The sequence below is a fragment of the Haemaphysalis longicornis genome, unplaced genomic scaffold (assembly GCF_048455015.1).
Source record: "Haemaphysalis longicornis isolate Haplotype H1 unplaced genomic scaffold, Haemaphysalis longicornis Haplotype H1 scaffold_17, whole genome shotgun sequence".
Taxonomy (NCBI): domain Eukaryota; kingdom Metazoa; phylum Arthropoda; class Arachnida; order Ixodida; family Ixodidae; genus Haemaphysalis; species Haemaphysalis longicornis.
Genome location: NW_027526276.1, coordinates 946,773 through 964,302, shown reverse-complemented (window position 1 = coordinate 964,302; position 17,530 = coordinate 946,773). Strand labels below are relative to the sequence as shown.

The 17,530-nt window shown below is 46.1% G+C and overlaps 1 protein-coding gene across 1 annotated transcript; it reads left to right on the top strand.

Annotated features, from left to right (window-relative positions):
- The first annotated feature begins 270 nt into the window (after positions 1–270).
- LOC144166336 (uncharacterized) lies at positions 271–17,123 on the top strand. Its single transcript, XM_077695868.1, has 6 exons — positions 271–432; positions 3,269–3,336; positions 11,565–11,678; positions 11,789–11,833; positions 13,655–13,705; positions 16,965–17,123. The coding sequence occupies exons 1-6, from the start codon at positions 351–353 to the stop codon at positions 16,998–17,000; spliced, it is 396 nt and encodes a 131-aa protein (XP_077551994.1). The 5' UTR covers positions 271–350; the 3' UTR covers positions 17,001–17,123.
- The last annotated feature ends 407 nt before the right edge of the window (positions 17,124–17,530 follow it).

The following is a 17,530-nucleotide window of genomic DNA, read 5'->3' as shown; positions in this document are numbered from 1 at the left end:
CTGCATTTAAAAGACACACAGCAATTGCGATTGCCCCTTTTTTGTCTTTAGGTCGGGTAACAACGTGACCTCGAAAGAGAGAGTAACAGACATGAATGGACGACAAACGTATCTCCTTTCGTCGCCGAGTGTAAATGTAGTTCCCGAGGCATCAAATTCCATGCCGATACGCCCCCCGTTCCGATAAGCTTTCACGGCGCAGATGCTAACACTCAGCGCCGTGAACGGTGTGTCGCCAAAGATGCGTGCCACTCGGATCCAGCAGAGCAAGCGAAGAACACGTTGAAACAACGTCGAGCGTCGCACAAGCGCACACTGTTCAATCTCGCAGGCTGGACTGAAGAGCCACGATGTCTTTGCTGTGGGCCCACATCTTCCTCAGCTTCTTCGCAATGATCGCGTCCGGCCAGATAAAGTTGTGCCCGAACCAAGGTATGTTTTTACAGTAAACTCCGCAATCAAAATGTCTGGGTTCGAGATAAGTCTAGATTGTGGTTATTCTGGTTGCTTTGTTGCCTTGCAGACAACCATAAGCTAGGTTCCATTCCGAATAGCCTTGCAGACGCTCCTACTTTAGAAAGACGTTATAAGTCGTTCTGTTCAGGTCTACCTATTTCAACTTTGAAGAGGTATCTTCTCCAAAAGCGTTTCTCACTTTATGTGGAAACCGAAAGGTTTCCTCCAAGAACTCAAGAGTTTCAATATACATTGCATTTATTAATGGGAACAGTGGAATAAAGTAACTCCCGCTTGCCTGATCCTAACTATTCGAAATCAATATCGAGAGTTAAAAATGCATTTTTTTCGTTAGAATGTCGTACATTCAGCAACACGATTTCGATAAATGCCGCAATATTTAAATTTCTGCCCGTTAGATATCAGGGAAATACCGCAGGTAGGCGCAATACGTATTTCAAAATTTTTGTTCAGCGCATTCCCATTAGTTCAGGAGTCATCGAAGTACCCAATTTTTCTAGAAATCAGAGACCACTTTGAAGTCTTTAAGGAAGACAAGTTCAACCTTTTTAATTGGCAATTGTGATGAAAAATCTAGTATTTAGAGAAATTTAGGTGACTTGTTAAGCTTGCTGTACGCAAATACCCTAGATTATGTTAATTCTGAACGACGGTCGTGACAGATTTTTATGCGTCTGATTAAACGCATTGACACCTTTTTTCATTCCTTAAGGTCCACACTTGAAAATAAGTTGTGCGTTTTATGATAAGCTTGAAAGGAAAAACCTGTTTTCACACGTCCGCTGATTTGCGAAGTTGAAAAGGAACGTTAAACATATTTCGTTTGGAAATACGTATTGATTCATTGTGGTTTAGTTGGGGGCTCAAGTATCCGTATACTGCTTAGGTGGACAGATGAAGAAAATCATTCAGGAGAAAATCCGCACTTCTGCGGATGTAAGAGAGGGCGAGGAATGTGGGAAAGTGGCACTGATTTTTATTAACAACAGTGAAGCTGTGGTTTTTAAATTGCTAACTACCATTTTATAAATCCAGGTGGTCAATAAGCAATCATATCTTCAAATGGGAAACCTAAATAGTCAATAAACTGGATTTATCCTCTTTCGAAACGTTTACTAAGTTACCAGTTTACCTTCCCACCGTTCTTAAATTTTATGTTCCCGCTCTTCTATCTTAAAATAATACCAGAAAAGTGTTCCCACATTTTGAGAGGCGAACAGCTATTTCTGGGACAGCGAGAAAGAGCGATTTTCATCCAAAACATGATGAGCTATATCAGCGGGTTTCGGGGTGAAATCATTTTGTTCTGATAATTAGTCACAGGAACCTCTTTAGCAGAAATCAAATCGCTGTTTCAAAAGAGTAACCACACATTACAGGGTTGCGAAATTACGCTTCAGTTTTCGTTTTCTCACCTTTGGCGTTCCAGTTCGAAAAATCCCCCCTTCTTAGATTCGGGTTTAATTTGCACGAAGGTACACATTGGCGGTGAGGCTGCAGTAGTTCAGCGCTGCGGAACTGTTCGAACAACGAGACCCCCAAAATTGCCCATCAATGTTAACACACGGGCGATGTTTTGTGCATCGGCGTAAGGGGGGATGCCATTTCAGCCGGAAACAGATCTCCGGACGCCACACTCGGTGCCGAAAATCCTTAATCCACCACTAAACCAGCGCGGCAGGCTGAACAGTATATTTTCCGCCCCATCCACGTCTGCGAGGAGTGCATGAATCAGTATTTGGAATCTTCACATTTGGAAGCTATATTTCAATGCTTTTATACTCAGTAATAACCGGTTAGCTCGAAGCAGGATAACTCGAAAATGTTGCCTCGCTAATTATGTGGGCTGTCTTTTCGCCAGCCCAGATAATTCAAAATCTGGCAATGAAAAATTTCGGACAATTCAAAATCTGGCGATGAAAAAGATAATCGGATAGGCATTATCTGGCAAGATAATGGGATAATTCAAAATCTGGCAATGAAAGATTTCGACACACGCCCTCTTTCCGACCTACTCCACCACCCCGCGCTTCCCGCCTCACACTCGCTCCGAGACGCCGCCTGTGCCCAAGCTCTACAGGCGGCCGTCTGAGGAACGGCGACGTTTCTGGGATATCCTAGTCCCTTCCCCCCTTTTCTTAGTTTAGGACAAAAATAAGTTTTTGTTGTCATTATTATCACCACCATCACAACTTCAACTTTTGTGTACCACCCATTTCTTTCTACCTCACAACACGCGTGCTTCCAACATAAAGATCTAAGCCTTCCGCCGTTTAAAAAAACGATCGAAAACGGTGTCGAAGATAGGCGAGTTCCAACCAAACATTAAAAGAAAAGATGCTGGCCCGAGCTCTCTCAGGAACAACCCAAACAAGAGGCCACACATCTCGCACGCGGGCGCTACGAATGCGGGAAAACTGTATCTAATTGAGTGAACTTCAGTTCCAATCATCACGGGAGTAGCGACAGGAGAACAGAAGAGGGGAAATGAAGCGTTGGAACACTGCATGGTGACACAGGAGAGGGCGCTACGTTGCAGCGATGGAAAAAAAACAATCATCTTTTGGCGACGACTGCAGCGAACCACGCACATACGCGACTAATTTTTCTCCGGGAAGATCGTGAGTTGTAAACTTTTGTTATGCACCATTGACCCAATGTACAATTCCCACCGTTATCTAACTGAAATACGCGAAGTGACGCTGTCTTTTTTGGCAGGGGTGCTTTCAATTTTGCCGATTCAAGCAACATGCGTCCTTGTAATAATATATGTGCTCCCTTTGTCCCACAGCGCACCTTTTGGAAGAACTGCGAAACTGTCACGGCCGTGAGCTGGAAAATAACGGCGTGTTCAACAAGGCAAGTCTTCAAAACTAGGGCCTGAGCTTGGCACCTCAGCAACAGTGCGAGATAGACGGGGTCAACGGAAGCAGACAAGACGAGCGCGGCTGGTTAGATTATGTCCACATGAGGCAACGGTCGTCTAGTCTTCTTCATTTGTCACTGTCTGTTTCACGCTGCCGCTGACACCATATGGACGCCCAGCATGACGTCCTGGGTTGGCAAACCGGCCCTGAAGCCTACCATAGAGTGTGGATAGAGCTGGTTGTCCTCCATGTGGTTGTTGATCCTATTGAGAACCATGTGTTCGAGGAGCTTTCCGAGGCAGAATGTCAGAGAGATCGGTCTAAGGTTCTCCACACGAAGTGCCTTCCCGGGCTTAGGTATGAGCCGTACTACCGCCTTCTTCCATTGCTTGGGCAGTGTCGCGTCGTGCCAGCACTTGTTGAAGTAGTCGAGAGTAAGAGCTCGCACTCTTCGTCTGCGAGGTTGCGAAGCATCTTATTAGTGATGTCATCTGGGCCTGGCGACGACTTCGGTTTTAGTCCCTGTAGGGCCACCTTGGGCTCTCCTATGGTAAACGGTTGGTCATTTTTTTCATTGGGAGCGCCTTTATCGTCTTTGTGGTTCCCGCAGGGGTGTTCAGGTGTGTATCGAGCTTCCATCTCTTGGATTGTCTTGTGTACATCACCCTGACTGTGTGTGTGGAGAAGTTTTCCCATATTCCTGCACTGTTCGGATTTACTTTTGGCGGGATCGATAAGGTGCCGAAGTATATTCCAAGCTTTAGCCGTGCCCATCTGGGGTTCGGTGCGCCCACATAGAGCATGCCAATTTTGCAGCATGAGGTTGTTTGCGTACTCTTGAATTTTGAGGTTGAGTCTCGCTATGTGGCGTTAAGGTCTATGAAGGACCTGTAGCTTGCAAGTGTGGCTTTTCCTACTGTTTTCTGTAAGGTCAAGATTTCGGGGGGCGTCTGTTGCGTACTTAAGTATAGCTGCGTGGTGCTTCTTTTTTTTCGGAAAACTTTGCAGTTCCACTGCCAGACACAGTACCAGAAATGCCTATTTGTAGTCTGCATCGTTGCAGTCATTGGGATCAGTGCTTCTAAGTCTATCGGTGGAGCTGTAGCTGTCGTAGGGCTTGCTGTATTTTGAGCGTTTTTCCGCTATATCTCACTCAATGTGGCTCATTCTGCTAATCATCGTTGATTCTATTCAGCTTATCCTGTCAGTCAGGTCTCCTACGGTGCGTTGTATTATGTCTTACATCGCTCTTATAGCTTCTCGTACGGCCGCATTCATTTCCGCTCTTAATTCGATCTTCAGGCTGTTGTCAGAATCGTCTAGCTTATTCTTCTGCGTCTCGGGTTCAGAAGTTTTCTTTGCGCGCTTCCGAGGGGTAAAAATTAAGATTTGATCTAGTTTATCGAAGCACGCGAACAAAACTCGCCGCGGAAGAGACGGCAAGCATTGTTGTGATTACCTGCGTGATATTTCTGTCCGCCTCCATTGTTATCCCTCTTTTCAAACTGAAATCGCAATGACACGCAGTTGAACATCTTCAGAGCAATTCCGCGATGCCTCCACCGTAAATATAAAATGGTTGTTAGAAGCACATTGGTCGCAAATAGAGAAGGACAAGGACGAGACGTATACAAATATAGGTATGGTTATAGGTCATAGGTAACCTGTCATTAAACCTGTCATTAAATATGTCACCTGTCGTTAAAACAGTAATAAAGTTTAGAAAGAACGCCCATCCAAACTACAGAGATATCAGGTGAAAAAAGCCGGATGGGCGATGTTTCGGGTCAGTTGCGAGAAACTGCAAAAAAGTGGCCGCACCACCAACCAAAACTGCGGAGACATCAAGTAACAAATTAGAGATGGGCGAGCTTTCGGGTCAAGCACGGAAAGCACAAATAAGTGACCGTATGGACACATGAACATATGCTTCGTGTTTATTTTTTTCCCTCAGCGTCGCTTAAGGCATCGAACAATGCGCTGCTGTCGGAGTCGAACGAGAGTTGCAGCGTCCACCATGACTTCCCGAGCTTGGGGTCCACTCGCTGAGTCCGTGCTCGCAGAGGCCAGGCGCTGATTCAATTCGCCGTCTTCAGAACCGTCAACGCTTGTCGAGATGCCGCCCCGCTTAATTTAAGCAATGTGAGGAGGCTATGACCACGGTCTTCTATTCTTCCCATTTACTACCCCTTCCTCCTTCTCTTGCCAGTAAAGAGGGGATGGGTTGTGTCTCTCTTGTTCAAAATCGAGGCACGAGCGGTGTTTGCGGCCGCGGGACTTTTTCGCGCAGGGAGCTCCCCGGCTTTCAATTCAATTTATTTATTCAATAGTTCCTGAGAAGGCTTCTGGGAGTAAAAGCTGTAGTACACAGCTTGACGGGGCCCGGGAACCCATTAAACGACAGCAACGGCAGTGCCGTACTGAAAGACAAAATGATAGCGGATGGAATATCAGAGAAAAACACAACTAGCCAACACACCCTGATAGTAGTAGCTTGCAAAGCAAGTTTTCATAAAAACTGAGTAAACAAATCTTAATAATATAAAAGCTACTAGCTGCTAATAAAAAGAAAAAAAATACAACACATAAAAAGTATGATTAACAAAAAGAACATTTTGTACAACGTAAAAACGTCGGAAACAACAACTATAGGTTTACGAAATATTGCCGCATTTGTTTGAATGTCGAGAAATTGTTGTCGTTTAGAATGAACGGCAGATTGTGGTGGAACATTGGAAACTTGGAATTTGTTCTAAAACGAAGTTGGGCCTATTCATCTGTGCTTCGTATGGTGACACATTTGGTATTGGCTGTCGAAGGGGCAACTGAGGCCAGAGAAGAGAAAACATTTATGCGTAGTGGATGAAAAACAAAACATGCGCAGTAATCGGAAGTTGTAAAAGCTTTGGACTTTAACAAAATTACGCCCACCTCCCCTCGCGAGAACGTTGGTGTGATGCGACGCTGAGGGAGGTTCAAGCGCAAGCGGAGAGCAACCGTCGACCGAAAGGCCACCGGAGAGTCCAAATCCAATCCAATCCAAGTCAAGTCGAGCCAAGCCAAGCCAGTCCAATCCAATCGAATCCAATCCAATGCCCTTCGCGAGAGAGTGTTCGCTATCGGAGAGGAGAGGGGGGGAGTGGAAAGGCTGCGGACAACAACGGACGCACGCAGGAAGGACAGGGCCACCGACAAGAGATGCTCTGAGCGTCGCATCTAATATTACATAAGTAAAACAAGTTATGCATGCATGACAAATAATCAACGCGAGCAATGTGGTGAATGATTTTCTGTTGCAAGGTGAAAATTTCATCAATATTTTTTCTCTTTTGTAGCCATCCAAACCAAACTGTGGTAGTTAATATGGGAAGCAAACCAGGCATAATAAAGGACAAGTTTCGCGTGCACTGGAAGCAATGATCGGCAACGCGAAAGGGCACCGGTGGCTGTGGATAGTTTGCAACAAAGGTTATTGACGTGCGCAGCCCACATCAATATCGAAGAAAGTGCAACACCGAAGACCTCCTGGTCGAAGGCGTTGATGCTAACGCGATTTTAGTGGGTGGGCAATCTCCGGGGTCTTTTAGTAAATTGAATATTTCACCCCTAAAGGGGCGTGGGCGATGTTTTGGGGGAGGCCGTCGTCCAGGAACTTTACGCAAAATGTATTTTAGCCCATACTGTACTCGAAGATGAGGCCTCACTTTGTTAAAGAACCTAAGCGAACATCCCGATAGAAGGCGGTGGTTATCTGAGAGGGAACATTGCGACGGTGCCTGAGCACTTTTTATGGTACAGGACGTTCTGTACATTAGCCTCAAATTTCATACCGTGCCCCGTCATTGCCATGCACCGTGCTTTCCCTTTCGCGCCTATTTCGTATCTTCGCTACTCTGACTGAGGGCGTTGGTCAGTCGCCCTAGTCAGCTCAATATCTGGGGCCGGAAGTCTGAGCTACTCGGTCACCTGGTGCTGAGAACATCGGATTAACGCCGAAAGATGAGACGCAAGAAATAAGTACACGGGACGAACGCAAAAAAATTCCCCCGCATTTCCCCGAAGGGGAGTATGAGGAAGTGCGAAGCACGGGGTGATGCTATGAGGGGGAGTTTGTTGAAGTTTGGTGGCATTTTGCACGCCGCAGCTCGCTTCGCCCGCTTGCGTTCGGCATCGCGAGCCTTCATTTCGGGATCGGCAGCCATCGAGACTGCAGAACTAGACGACCGCTCTCGACGAAGACGCGCGCGCGACTAACTGCAGAGCCGAGCCAAGCGAGGAGACTGTAGCGAGAGAGCACGTGCGCGCCGACCCACGGAGGTCTGGCCGTTTATTGCTGCATATATTCGTCCCGAGCGCGAACACAGTCGGCCCCTGGCGGCGGCGGGACGAACCGCTCCTAGTGTGGATGGCGCTCTCGCGTCGTCTGCTTTTTCCCGTTGCGTGCGGCGCAAGACGCGTGCTGCACATGACAAAACAACCAATATGTGTGCTAGTTTGGCAGTAAGCAATGACATAGTTACCTCTGCTTGCGCGTTTCCTCTAGAAACACAATAATCAGCGGCCGTTGCGGGTTAATGCGCTGGTTTATTTCCACGAAACATCTACGCCCTGGTCACCGCTTGAGTGTAAAACGTGTTATAAACATTGCTTCCACACATTGCACTTTTCTTATTGTTGAGTGCAGTCGTCTGCCGTTTCGGGAACGTCGAAGGGTGCTTTTTGAAGGTGGCGTGGTGATTATTTAAAGGATAAAAGTTTAGTACGCGAAACGGGTAAGAAGCGACAAGACCTGTGCATGCGCGTGCAAATTCCACACCCTTGTAAAATTGCGCTGTGTCCTTACAGAAAGAAGAAACAAACAAAAACATTTACACTGAACACGACCCGTGCGCTGTCACCCATACATTACCGGACACGTATTTTACACCCGCAAGCTCCTGTGTGATCGTGTTCTTGCCGTACCTTTTCTAAAATAAATACCATTTTTGGACAGTCGTTGTTTACACTGAGTTGCTAATTTTACGTATTGTTGTTACGGAGTGTGCCGCGCCGAGCCAGGTGGCTGAGAGAGAGGAGGCGCGGGCGAGCGCGACGAGCGAAGGGGAGAGGACAGCGAACGCGCGCAGCGGCAGCCGAGCGAGTTGAGAGGAGGCGCGAGCGCGTGACGTCACGGCGCGCGGAAGGGGAGGGAGGCGCGAGCGCGTGACGTCACGGCGAGAGCGCGCGCCATCACATGGTGTAGTGACGTCACTGCGCCGTTGCTATGGACGCCTTCCCTCCGCTACCGCGCCGTTGGCTAAGGAGAGGAGGGCGCGATAACACCTGCGGGCGACGGACAGCGGTGGAAGGAGTAGGTCCGACTAAGAAGTGCTTCGCACTTAATATTAACTGATGGATATGCAGCACCAAGACGTGAAGGAAGAACACGGCCCGATGCACTAGAAAGCAACAAATTAGGGACAGAAAGTCGGGCTAGCACTCGTTCCGTGTATACTTCTTCCCGTGTCCGGTATATTTATGTACGTATGTAGGTTTGTATGCATGTATGTACGCCCTACTGAAACATTTTGTGTATACGAAATTATGGCAATGCCGAATTCAGTCGGAGCATTATGCACCCAGGCGAAACACATGCAGCTAATGTTTCCGAAAACAAAAGAATCAAACATTTTTTCGAAACAGAAACGTTTGACACAATTTTATCCTTTCCGTCTAAAATAATGGGCGCCATACGGCACCGCATGTTTTGCGTATGTTTTCTGTGTGCTCCATATATACGGAATTCATACGGACCATGATTTGGCGGTCGTACAGAGATAAAACCGGTGTCAGAAATAGTTAACGTAACACAGTACATGTATTACATGTATTATTGCTACATAATACGTATATTACATGTAATACATCTATTACATGCATTATTATCACGTGTTGCGGAGTCATATCCCTGTTTCGATCACGGCGGTGCGCCACCAAAGTAAATATTTCATATTCCCATAATTTCACATATGCAAGACATTTCAAGGGGGTGTATGTATGTATGTATGTATGTATGTACGTATGTATGTATGTATGTATGTATGTATGTATGTATGTATGTATGTACAGAGATATGATATTATGATTTATTCAGTGTAAAGGTTGATCGTTCACTAGGAATTACGAAACAGACCACGTCGGCCTAGCACCCGTATGTCCACACACCCACGTATGCTGACCAGCAAACACACACGCGCATACCTTCTCGATAAGCGACCCACTTACATGCGGGGCCAAGGAAATGTCTCTGTCCATTCGACGACCTACGTGTGAGGCCACTCCCAAGAGAAAAACCGCCGTATCATTTTACTGCAGTGACGACTCGTCAGTTACTGCCCGTTCTGAGTAGAGGGACCTGGCTCTCGCTACCAATCTCCCTCGCAGTGGTATAACCCACCATTGTCACATACCCTGTTCCTACGCATTATTTTCAGGTCGTACTGAAATAGGCGAGATCAAGGGAGTATTAGGAAGGTGGGCGGCCAGCTGACTCCCACAGAGTTGTGATCCTTCTATATTTCTATTACCAAATCTTTCAGTTTATCCATTCACATAAGTCGTGCCCTCAGTATATATGTGCTTTATCTTTCAAACCAAGTTAGTTGAGATTCAGCGCCGTGTCCTCCTCTTCGTTCGTCCTCGTTTGAGTTGCGCTCCTGAACCAACACTTAATTGGGATGCTCATTATTTATTAAATGGAATATAAGAACACTTGAGAGGCACGCGAGTAAAAAGTCAAACCTAAAATGTACGCAGGAGACTGCGTCATCTACAAAACAACCTAAAATTAAAATGTTCAATATCCGTTTTCGCTAAATAGCGTTTTTTTATTAACTGGAGGGAAACATGGAAAATGTCCATTAACTTCAAAAAGAGTGCAGCCATGACTTTTTCAAACAATAGAAAGCCCCTTTTACTTATACCAATGACGGTGTGAGTCTAACACGGGTGACGAAGTGTAAGTGCCTCGGCGTAACCGCAACTGCAAATTTCAAATGGCACAAGCACGTCGAAATATTTTTCGATGCGGCTATTTGAAAACTTCAGTATCTAAGACACACGTTAAACAACTCCACGAAAGAATGCAAACCGACAGCGTTCAAAAACTTGGTAAAGCCCATACTTGAATATGGATCGGTTGTTTGGTTACCTCCCCACACACGACATAGTTAAGTTATAATCTGTTCAAGAAAAGCATTCATGGTCGTTTTTCTTCGCTACGACCTGCACTTGTCGCCCACATTTTCATCCGCACGCTTTATTGTTCCAGTCTGTCGAACACCGCCGCACTTATGATCCTGCCATCCTCCTGCAAGAGATACTTCACCCCGCCTGCGGTGTTCTGGGGCCAGTTTATTTTCTTGCAGCTTCTGCGCGCCTTATTCTGCGCGCCGATCTGACCCCCAGGATATCATGCCATTCAGGTCGACTCTAGATTGTTTTAAGTTTTCCTTTTTTTTCCACGTACGGAGCATTTATGGAATGAACTTAATGGGTCTCTCCGCACACTAGCTGCTGAGCAATCGAAAAATAGTTGCGCAATCATGTGTTTATTTTATTTGATTGATTGATTGATTGATTGATTGATTGATTGATTGATTGATTGATTGATTGATTGATTGATTGATTGATTGATTGATTGATTGATTGATTGATTGATTGATTGATTGATTGATTGATTGATTGATTGATTGATTGATTGATTGATTTAGGGGTTTAACGCGCCGACGCTACGCAGGCGATGAGGCGCGCAGTAGTGGAGGGCTCCGGATTTAATTTTGACCAGATAGGCATCTTTAACGTGCCCCGAAATATCGAACACACGAAGGGTGTTTTCGCTTTCCGCCTCCATCAGAAAAGCGGCCGCCGCGGCCGGTAATCAAACCCGCGTCCTGGGTCATGTGTTTCGTTGAATTGTTTGCATTTGTTCTTTGTGCTGATCACCTGTTCTCACTCCTGCTATGTCTCAGAAACCGATACAGCAGTATTTGTAAACAAAATGAAAAAGTAAAAAATAGCGATGCGTACGCTGTGTATACCTAGCACGAGCATTTCTCGCGTGGAGCAAGAATCAATAGTGTTCTGAGGCGGATACAGGTATTAATAACGGCTGATTTCTTTTCGCGGATTATTTGCAAATATGCCCGCAGAAGCTGCAGCTATTATTTCTTTTTGTCGCAGCTGTCGGAGCTCAGCGGCAGATACGAGGAATACTGCGGGCTAAAACTGTCTCCGGGATCGTCAGCGGCCGAAGTATGGTCACAACGGTGCAGGGACAAGCATTTCAACAGCATGGTGCGTGAAACGTTGCATTTCGCCTATACTGGCGTAGCATAGAACCGAAACTACTTAAAAATGTGAATGCTACTAGTCGGTGGCAAAGTATCAACGTTCTTTTGTTTCAGTTTTACAGGTGCTGGGCTGACATGTTAAGTGCAGACGACCTGTTGGTGAGTATTTTATGCATGTCTCTATGGCGCCTGCTTTCTATGTTAACGCACGCAAGCAACCAAACTAACATGGATTGACGTTGGGTACGAATGATAAGGCCATCGATGTTGTTTTCCTAACTTGATTCTTGTAGACCATGGTCCCCCCTTGAAGTGTCATTGCCGTCATTATGCCCTGCAGTAGCTTGCAATTTCTGCCTAAACGTTACAGTAGACATCATAATACTGATCTGCGTAGATAAAATTGCTCTTCGGGAACAGGGACTACATGTGTTTGAAGCACATTAATAACGGGCTACCTTACTTATTTGGATTTTAGTTTTTTTTCAACACCCTCCTAGTGGCTTGTTCCTTAAAGGAGCCATGAAGACAAAATACAATTTGGGTTTATTAAAAAGACTGTTTGGTCCCGATAACAATGATACCAATACCATCGCAATCTTCGAAAAAATAACGGAGATATTAAAGAAAACGTTTGACGCAGTCGCGGCCCCCTAGCCAATTTCCCGCAACTTTTCTATGACGTCACGGAACCTTGTTTGTGCGATTGGCGGCCGCCTAACTGGCCTGCCGCGACGACACATGACTGGACGTCTGTAATGGGGCTTCTAGTACCATTTGACCGCCTCAATTGAATGCGAACGTGCAGTTAACGCACTGAAAGTTATATTTTATTGTTGGCCCGTGTGACGTCATTCTTGCTCATAACACGTCACCGTGGTGCAAAATTTGAAAGTTTTTAAATATTTCTTGCTTTTTTTTCGTTAAAAAACCATCTTTTGTGGCTCTAATGGAGCTGAGCGAGATACTGAATCCTAGTTCTTTCAAATTAAACGAAGTTGTATTTTCTCTTCATGGCTCCTTTAAATGCGTAGGTTTTGAGGCGAATGCCTCAACCTTGAATAAAACCTGCGTAGTTACCATCCATGGCGGATGGTACCAAAACCCGTCGCGGGGCGACAATCGTGTAAATCAAGTGGCGGCCAGCGAGCAGGACAGACACGCGTAACGGTACGTAGAGAGAACAGTCGCGACTCACTCACGGAAAACACTGTATTTGGCAAGTAGTTGCGTGAAGCAAAGATTACACTGAGTATAACAAATTAAAGCCGTTCCACTCAAACTGAAAGCTGTCGGAAGCGCAGAGCAGTGATTCTCCATAATGGGCTGTGGCACCGTCATCCGCTCACGGTTACCACCCATCACGCTTTTGTCCTCCTAGTCTCACTCCCCTCCTGATGAATTGAACGGAGGTTTGTCCAAAGCAATTCAAATCTCCCGCCTTCGCAGGGCACGCGCGCCCCCTGCCTGAAACAGTGCGAAGGGGAGTTTCGTTCTTTTTGTGCTTGCTTTCATCCGGGACGTGCCGGAGCCTTACTGCGCAGTAGGAACGCGTCATTTTTGGCAGTCATTTTTTTCGCTTCCTATCGTATTAACCAACCCAACGGGCGTTCCTAACTAAATGGACGCGTAGGCTGCCGGTTATACACGAATATTTTGCCTCAAATGTACTTGTAGTTTTCATTGCGCTAAACGGCGGGGAGATGTATGACAAGCGCCAGCGGTTCGCGAGTTTCGGATGGTTATAACTATATAAACCACTTGCTTTTGCAAGCCTCTCGCTGTCTCGCTTTATGTAGTCAAGAGTTCGAGGAAAGTTCGTCTGGTCAGGATGATAAGGACGAAGTTGCGGTTACTGACCAAGTCGAGGGGAAAACATAGAGGCGTTTCGGGAGTTTAAAGTTTCACTTTGAATACGTGCACTACGTAGGCCATGTGCTGCCGACATTTCGGAAAACGCTTTTTCTTTTCGTTTTGCAGGGTTCTTCAGGAGTGGACAGCAATGACATCAGGATATACAAGAAGACGCTTGTAAGTTTGTCTACTTTCTTTGTCAATACCTTGAATGGAAGCACATAACTAGCCAGAATTCGACTACTTTTTTATTCAATAGATTTGCACGGTATTTCGTTGTTACACCCTGTTTTTCCTGAATTCCTTCAATACAAAGGCACCTAATGTATGACGGATCGCATTATTGTTAAAATGCGGGAGATTCGAATTACCCGAGCTACGAACGAATGTGGCTGCGGGAAACACTTACTGGTAGTGCTGGGCACAGTAGCTGGCAAGACATATTCGCTTTGTTTTGGTCGTGATCATAGAGTGATCGCACTATATGGACGAACGACTTCAGTAATAGCGCACTTAACCCTTTGTTTTAACCATTGAGTATATTATGGCAAAAACAACGAGAGCTATCGATTGTTTCTATAAACGCTGTTATTTCTCGGTGTGTGTTTGTTGCCGTGTGCTCGTCGACCCGTGTGCCTCACCCCGGAGACCTCGAAGAGTAGGACAGCCAAGTACCTGGATTATTGGAGAACTCCCTCGGATCCAAATCCCGCCAGATACACGGCTTTGGATCGGAGTGTTAAGGAGGAGCTATTGCTGCCACCTCCTGTTAGGTTATCTCGTTTTCTAACGGTCGGAGCCGAGCAAGCAGCACCTGTAGGTGAGCGGCCACCCCGTGAAGGTAGTAGTTGTAAACGTTTATTAGAGCAAAATGGAAAAAGGGTGGTGGTGAAGCGTCCCTAGTTCAGGATGCTTCTTGACCGGGCCGACTCAATGGCCCGAGAGACCAAGGCGCTTGGCGGGCCGCGTCCGGGGTGGTCAGCTCAGTCTCCCACTGCTCCGGGGTGGGTAGGGGGGGGGGGGTAGGGGAGTGGGGACAGGAGTATACGAGGTGGAATGCGGTGAGTGGGGTGTCGCAGTGTTGGCATTGACGGGGGTGCGATCTGGTGGTGGATGGCGTGATTGCAAAAGGTACCGGTCTGAAGGCGACGATAGGTGATGGCTTGCTGGTTGGTTAGGGAGTGGTGTAGAAGGGGGTAGACCCGGTGGGTAAGGGCGTAGTGGGACAGAAGGGCGTTGTACGTGTTATCTATAGGAATTTGGAGGAGGTCGTGGTCGTTCGTGCGGTGTGATGGGATCACTTGAGCATCGGTGGAGAATGCCCGAAAGTGCACAGCTCGGGCGGCGGCGTGGGCCGCTTCATTCCCAACCTCCTCCTTTGTAACCCCGTTAAAGGTGCCGCAGAATTTCTGAATTTGCACAACCTGATGCCCTTCCCGGGTGAGAGATCGATCACGCCTAAAAGAAGAGTGAGACATCTATGAATCAGAACAAAAGCTCGCTGTCCCCATTCCCTTCGCAACGCCCATAGCCCATTTCCTTCCCCCTTTTCCCTTTCCCTTCAACCCAACCCTTGCCGCTACTTCCCGGGGGGGGCATAATGGGATTCTCCCCGGGCCCGTCCTCCTCACTGATTGTGGGTCTCTTACCCCTTTATTTTACCTCCAACTCGGATGGTCGAAATTGCCCTTGAAATTTGGCCACTTCATTCATGCTTGCACTAGTTCGGGAGTTTATGTGCTTGGGTAGAACCGAGACCCCCAAATTCATGGGGAGTGAAAAAAGAAACTGCTCTGCGCCAACGCACGGCGCACACCTACCCGCAGAATCGGCGAAAAACGAACAAACGCTTCGCACGCTTTGCTTAGAGTAGATGCTTAGCTGGTTGTATGGCTAGCTTGCTGAATTAGGGGGCTTACCTGTGCACTCGACAGTTTTCTCAGAAAAGGGTTGAGTGCAATTATTTTACATTTCATATCTCCCCGTTAGTTACATCCTGCGCAGTCGTGGATGAAACCTGCAAGCTCCAGTGTGTTATAGAACAGTATAGCCTGCCACCGCTTAGAAATTACATTGTGTAAATGATTGAAACAATAATCTCTGAAAACTCAAATGCAGCTAGCGCCCCAGCCTCCGCTCGGTGACCTCAGTAAGCACCACTGGAAATGCTTGGACTTCTGATTAAAATGATTCTGGTAGCGACTTTCGAGCGAAATCCCGTCCCCTTGTGGGTTCAACGCACGCACCCCCCCCCCCCTTTCTGTACGCAACCAGCGCCACATACTGGTTTGTTTCGAACGTTCCTTTTATAGTTTCGAGCGACTGCTAAAAGAGGCGTGCTATTAACCGCAAACGGTGAAGAAAAAACCGATATCGCTGCTTTTTTTTTCTAATCGCTCTGCATAGTTTATGGAAAACGCGAATGCTGGATAGGCACGCTGAGCCTTAAGTGTCTTCCAGACCACACTTCTCCTAAATGATCTGAATATATATATGTGTGTATGTGTAGATATATATATATATATATATATATATATATATATATATATATATGTATATATATATTGTTTATTATAACAGTACAAGTTTTGGACGTTATTTCGATTTGATAGCAGAATGTATTGTGCCTTTATTATCTTCTTTTTTCTCAAACCGACTGCCCTGCCCCGCATAAAAGCAGAGGTTGCTTACGCGGGCTGGCACTTGTATCTGTTTGTCATGAAGATGAAATAAAATGTATGTATGTATGTAAAAAAAAAATCTTGAAGACGTCTATGACCAGAATGATTCCCGCTCTGACTGGTATCCCCTCCTTATTAAGTGTTCACTGTTGCCACCATTTTCAACCAAGTGTATGTAATTGTTCATTGTGTTTAGTTTTTATCTTGTAATCAACTCATTTGTTTTTGTACACACTTTTCAATATGTGTTGTAAATATCATGTCCTAGATTAAGAGAGCGAGAGAGAGAGAGAGAGAGAGAGAGAGCAAAACGTTTATTGAGCATGAAATAAATACCATGTGGATAACAAAAAAAACGTCAATTGCCTAGAGGTAAAATCTTGAGGTTTGGCGCGAACGTTCTAGTTCCGAAACTCGACGGTGGGCAACTTTCTGCAAAATGTTTTTTTTTTCTACTCTAAAATGTTCTTTAGACTCATTTTTACCCAACCTTTTCGTAAATGAAAGGGGTTTGGTATCTTTCACATCGGGTTAGGGCGGAGTCAAGAATAATAACTTTCTTCAACGTACTGCGAGTGTCTGGCTTCTTACCTTTCCCGGAACGAAATATCCGCCTTTTGATGCTCAGTTTACCTCTTTCGAGCTAAATCAGAATCGACGGTAATATTGCAAACTGTAAAGCAGAGTTCCTCACTATGGACATGAAATCAGCGCTTAAATCGTTGCGTGTTTACCATTTTTCTTATTTCTTGTAGGAGTGCGAGTTCCATGTTCTCGGGATAGAGCCTTGAATGGACAAAAATTACCCCTCAGCGGCTCGCCGAAGAGGAACAGAGCGTCTGCGATCCGTTAAACCACTCCATATCTGCGGCCGTCCCAGGAAGTTTCAATAAAGATGTTCCTTTTCGCAACCATTCAAGTGTCTTTACGTCCTATCAATGAAGGTGTACACCGAAGGTGAGCAATCAAATGCGACTCGTTACCAAATGCTGCTAGCATGGCACCCATCTTTGTAAGTAAGAACTTTAAAGGCGCTAGACTTCCTTCAGTGAACTAAATGTGAAACTTTTCCGCAGCTGGCGACGTGCGGAGATAGCAAGGTGCTACCGCAGCCGGCCGCTATAGTGTAGGAATCCAGGTTGAAATACATCAGATCACATGTGTTTTGTTTTATTTATTTTAAAGAGTTTTCTGTACACCGGCGGCCATTTCCTTAAGTGGGCAACAACAAACACCAACAACGAAATTTTTCCCATAACGGTGCTGTTAAGACTTTCCCATAGTATTTCTGCACCGCAACTCCTGACTCCTTAGCCCTGAA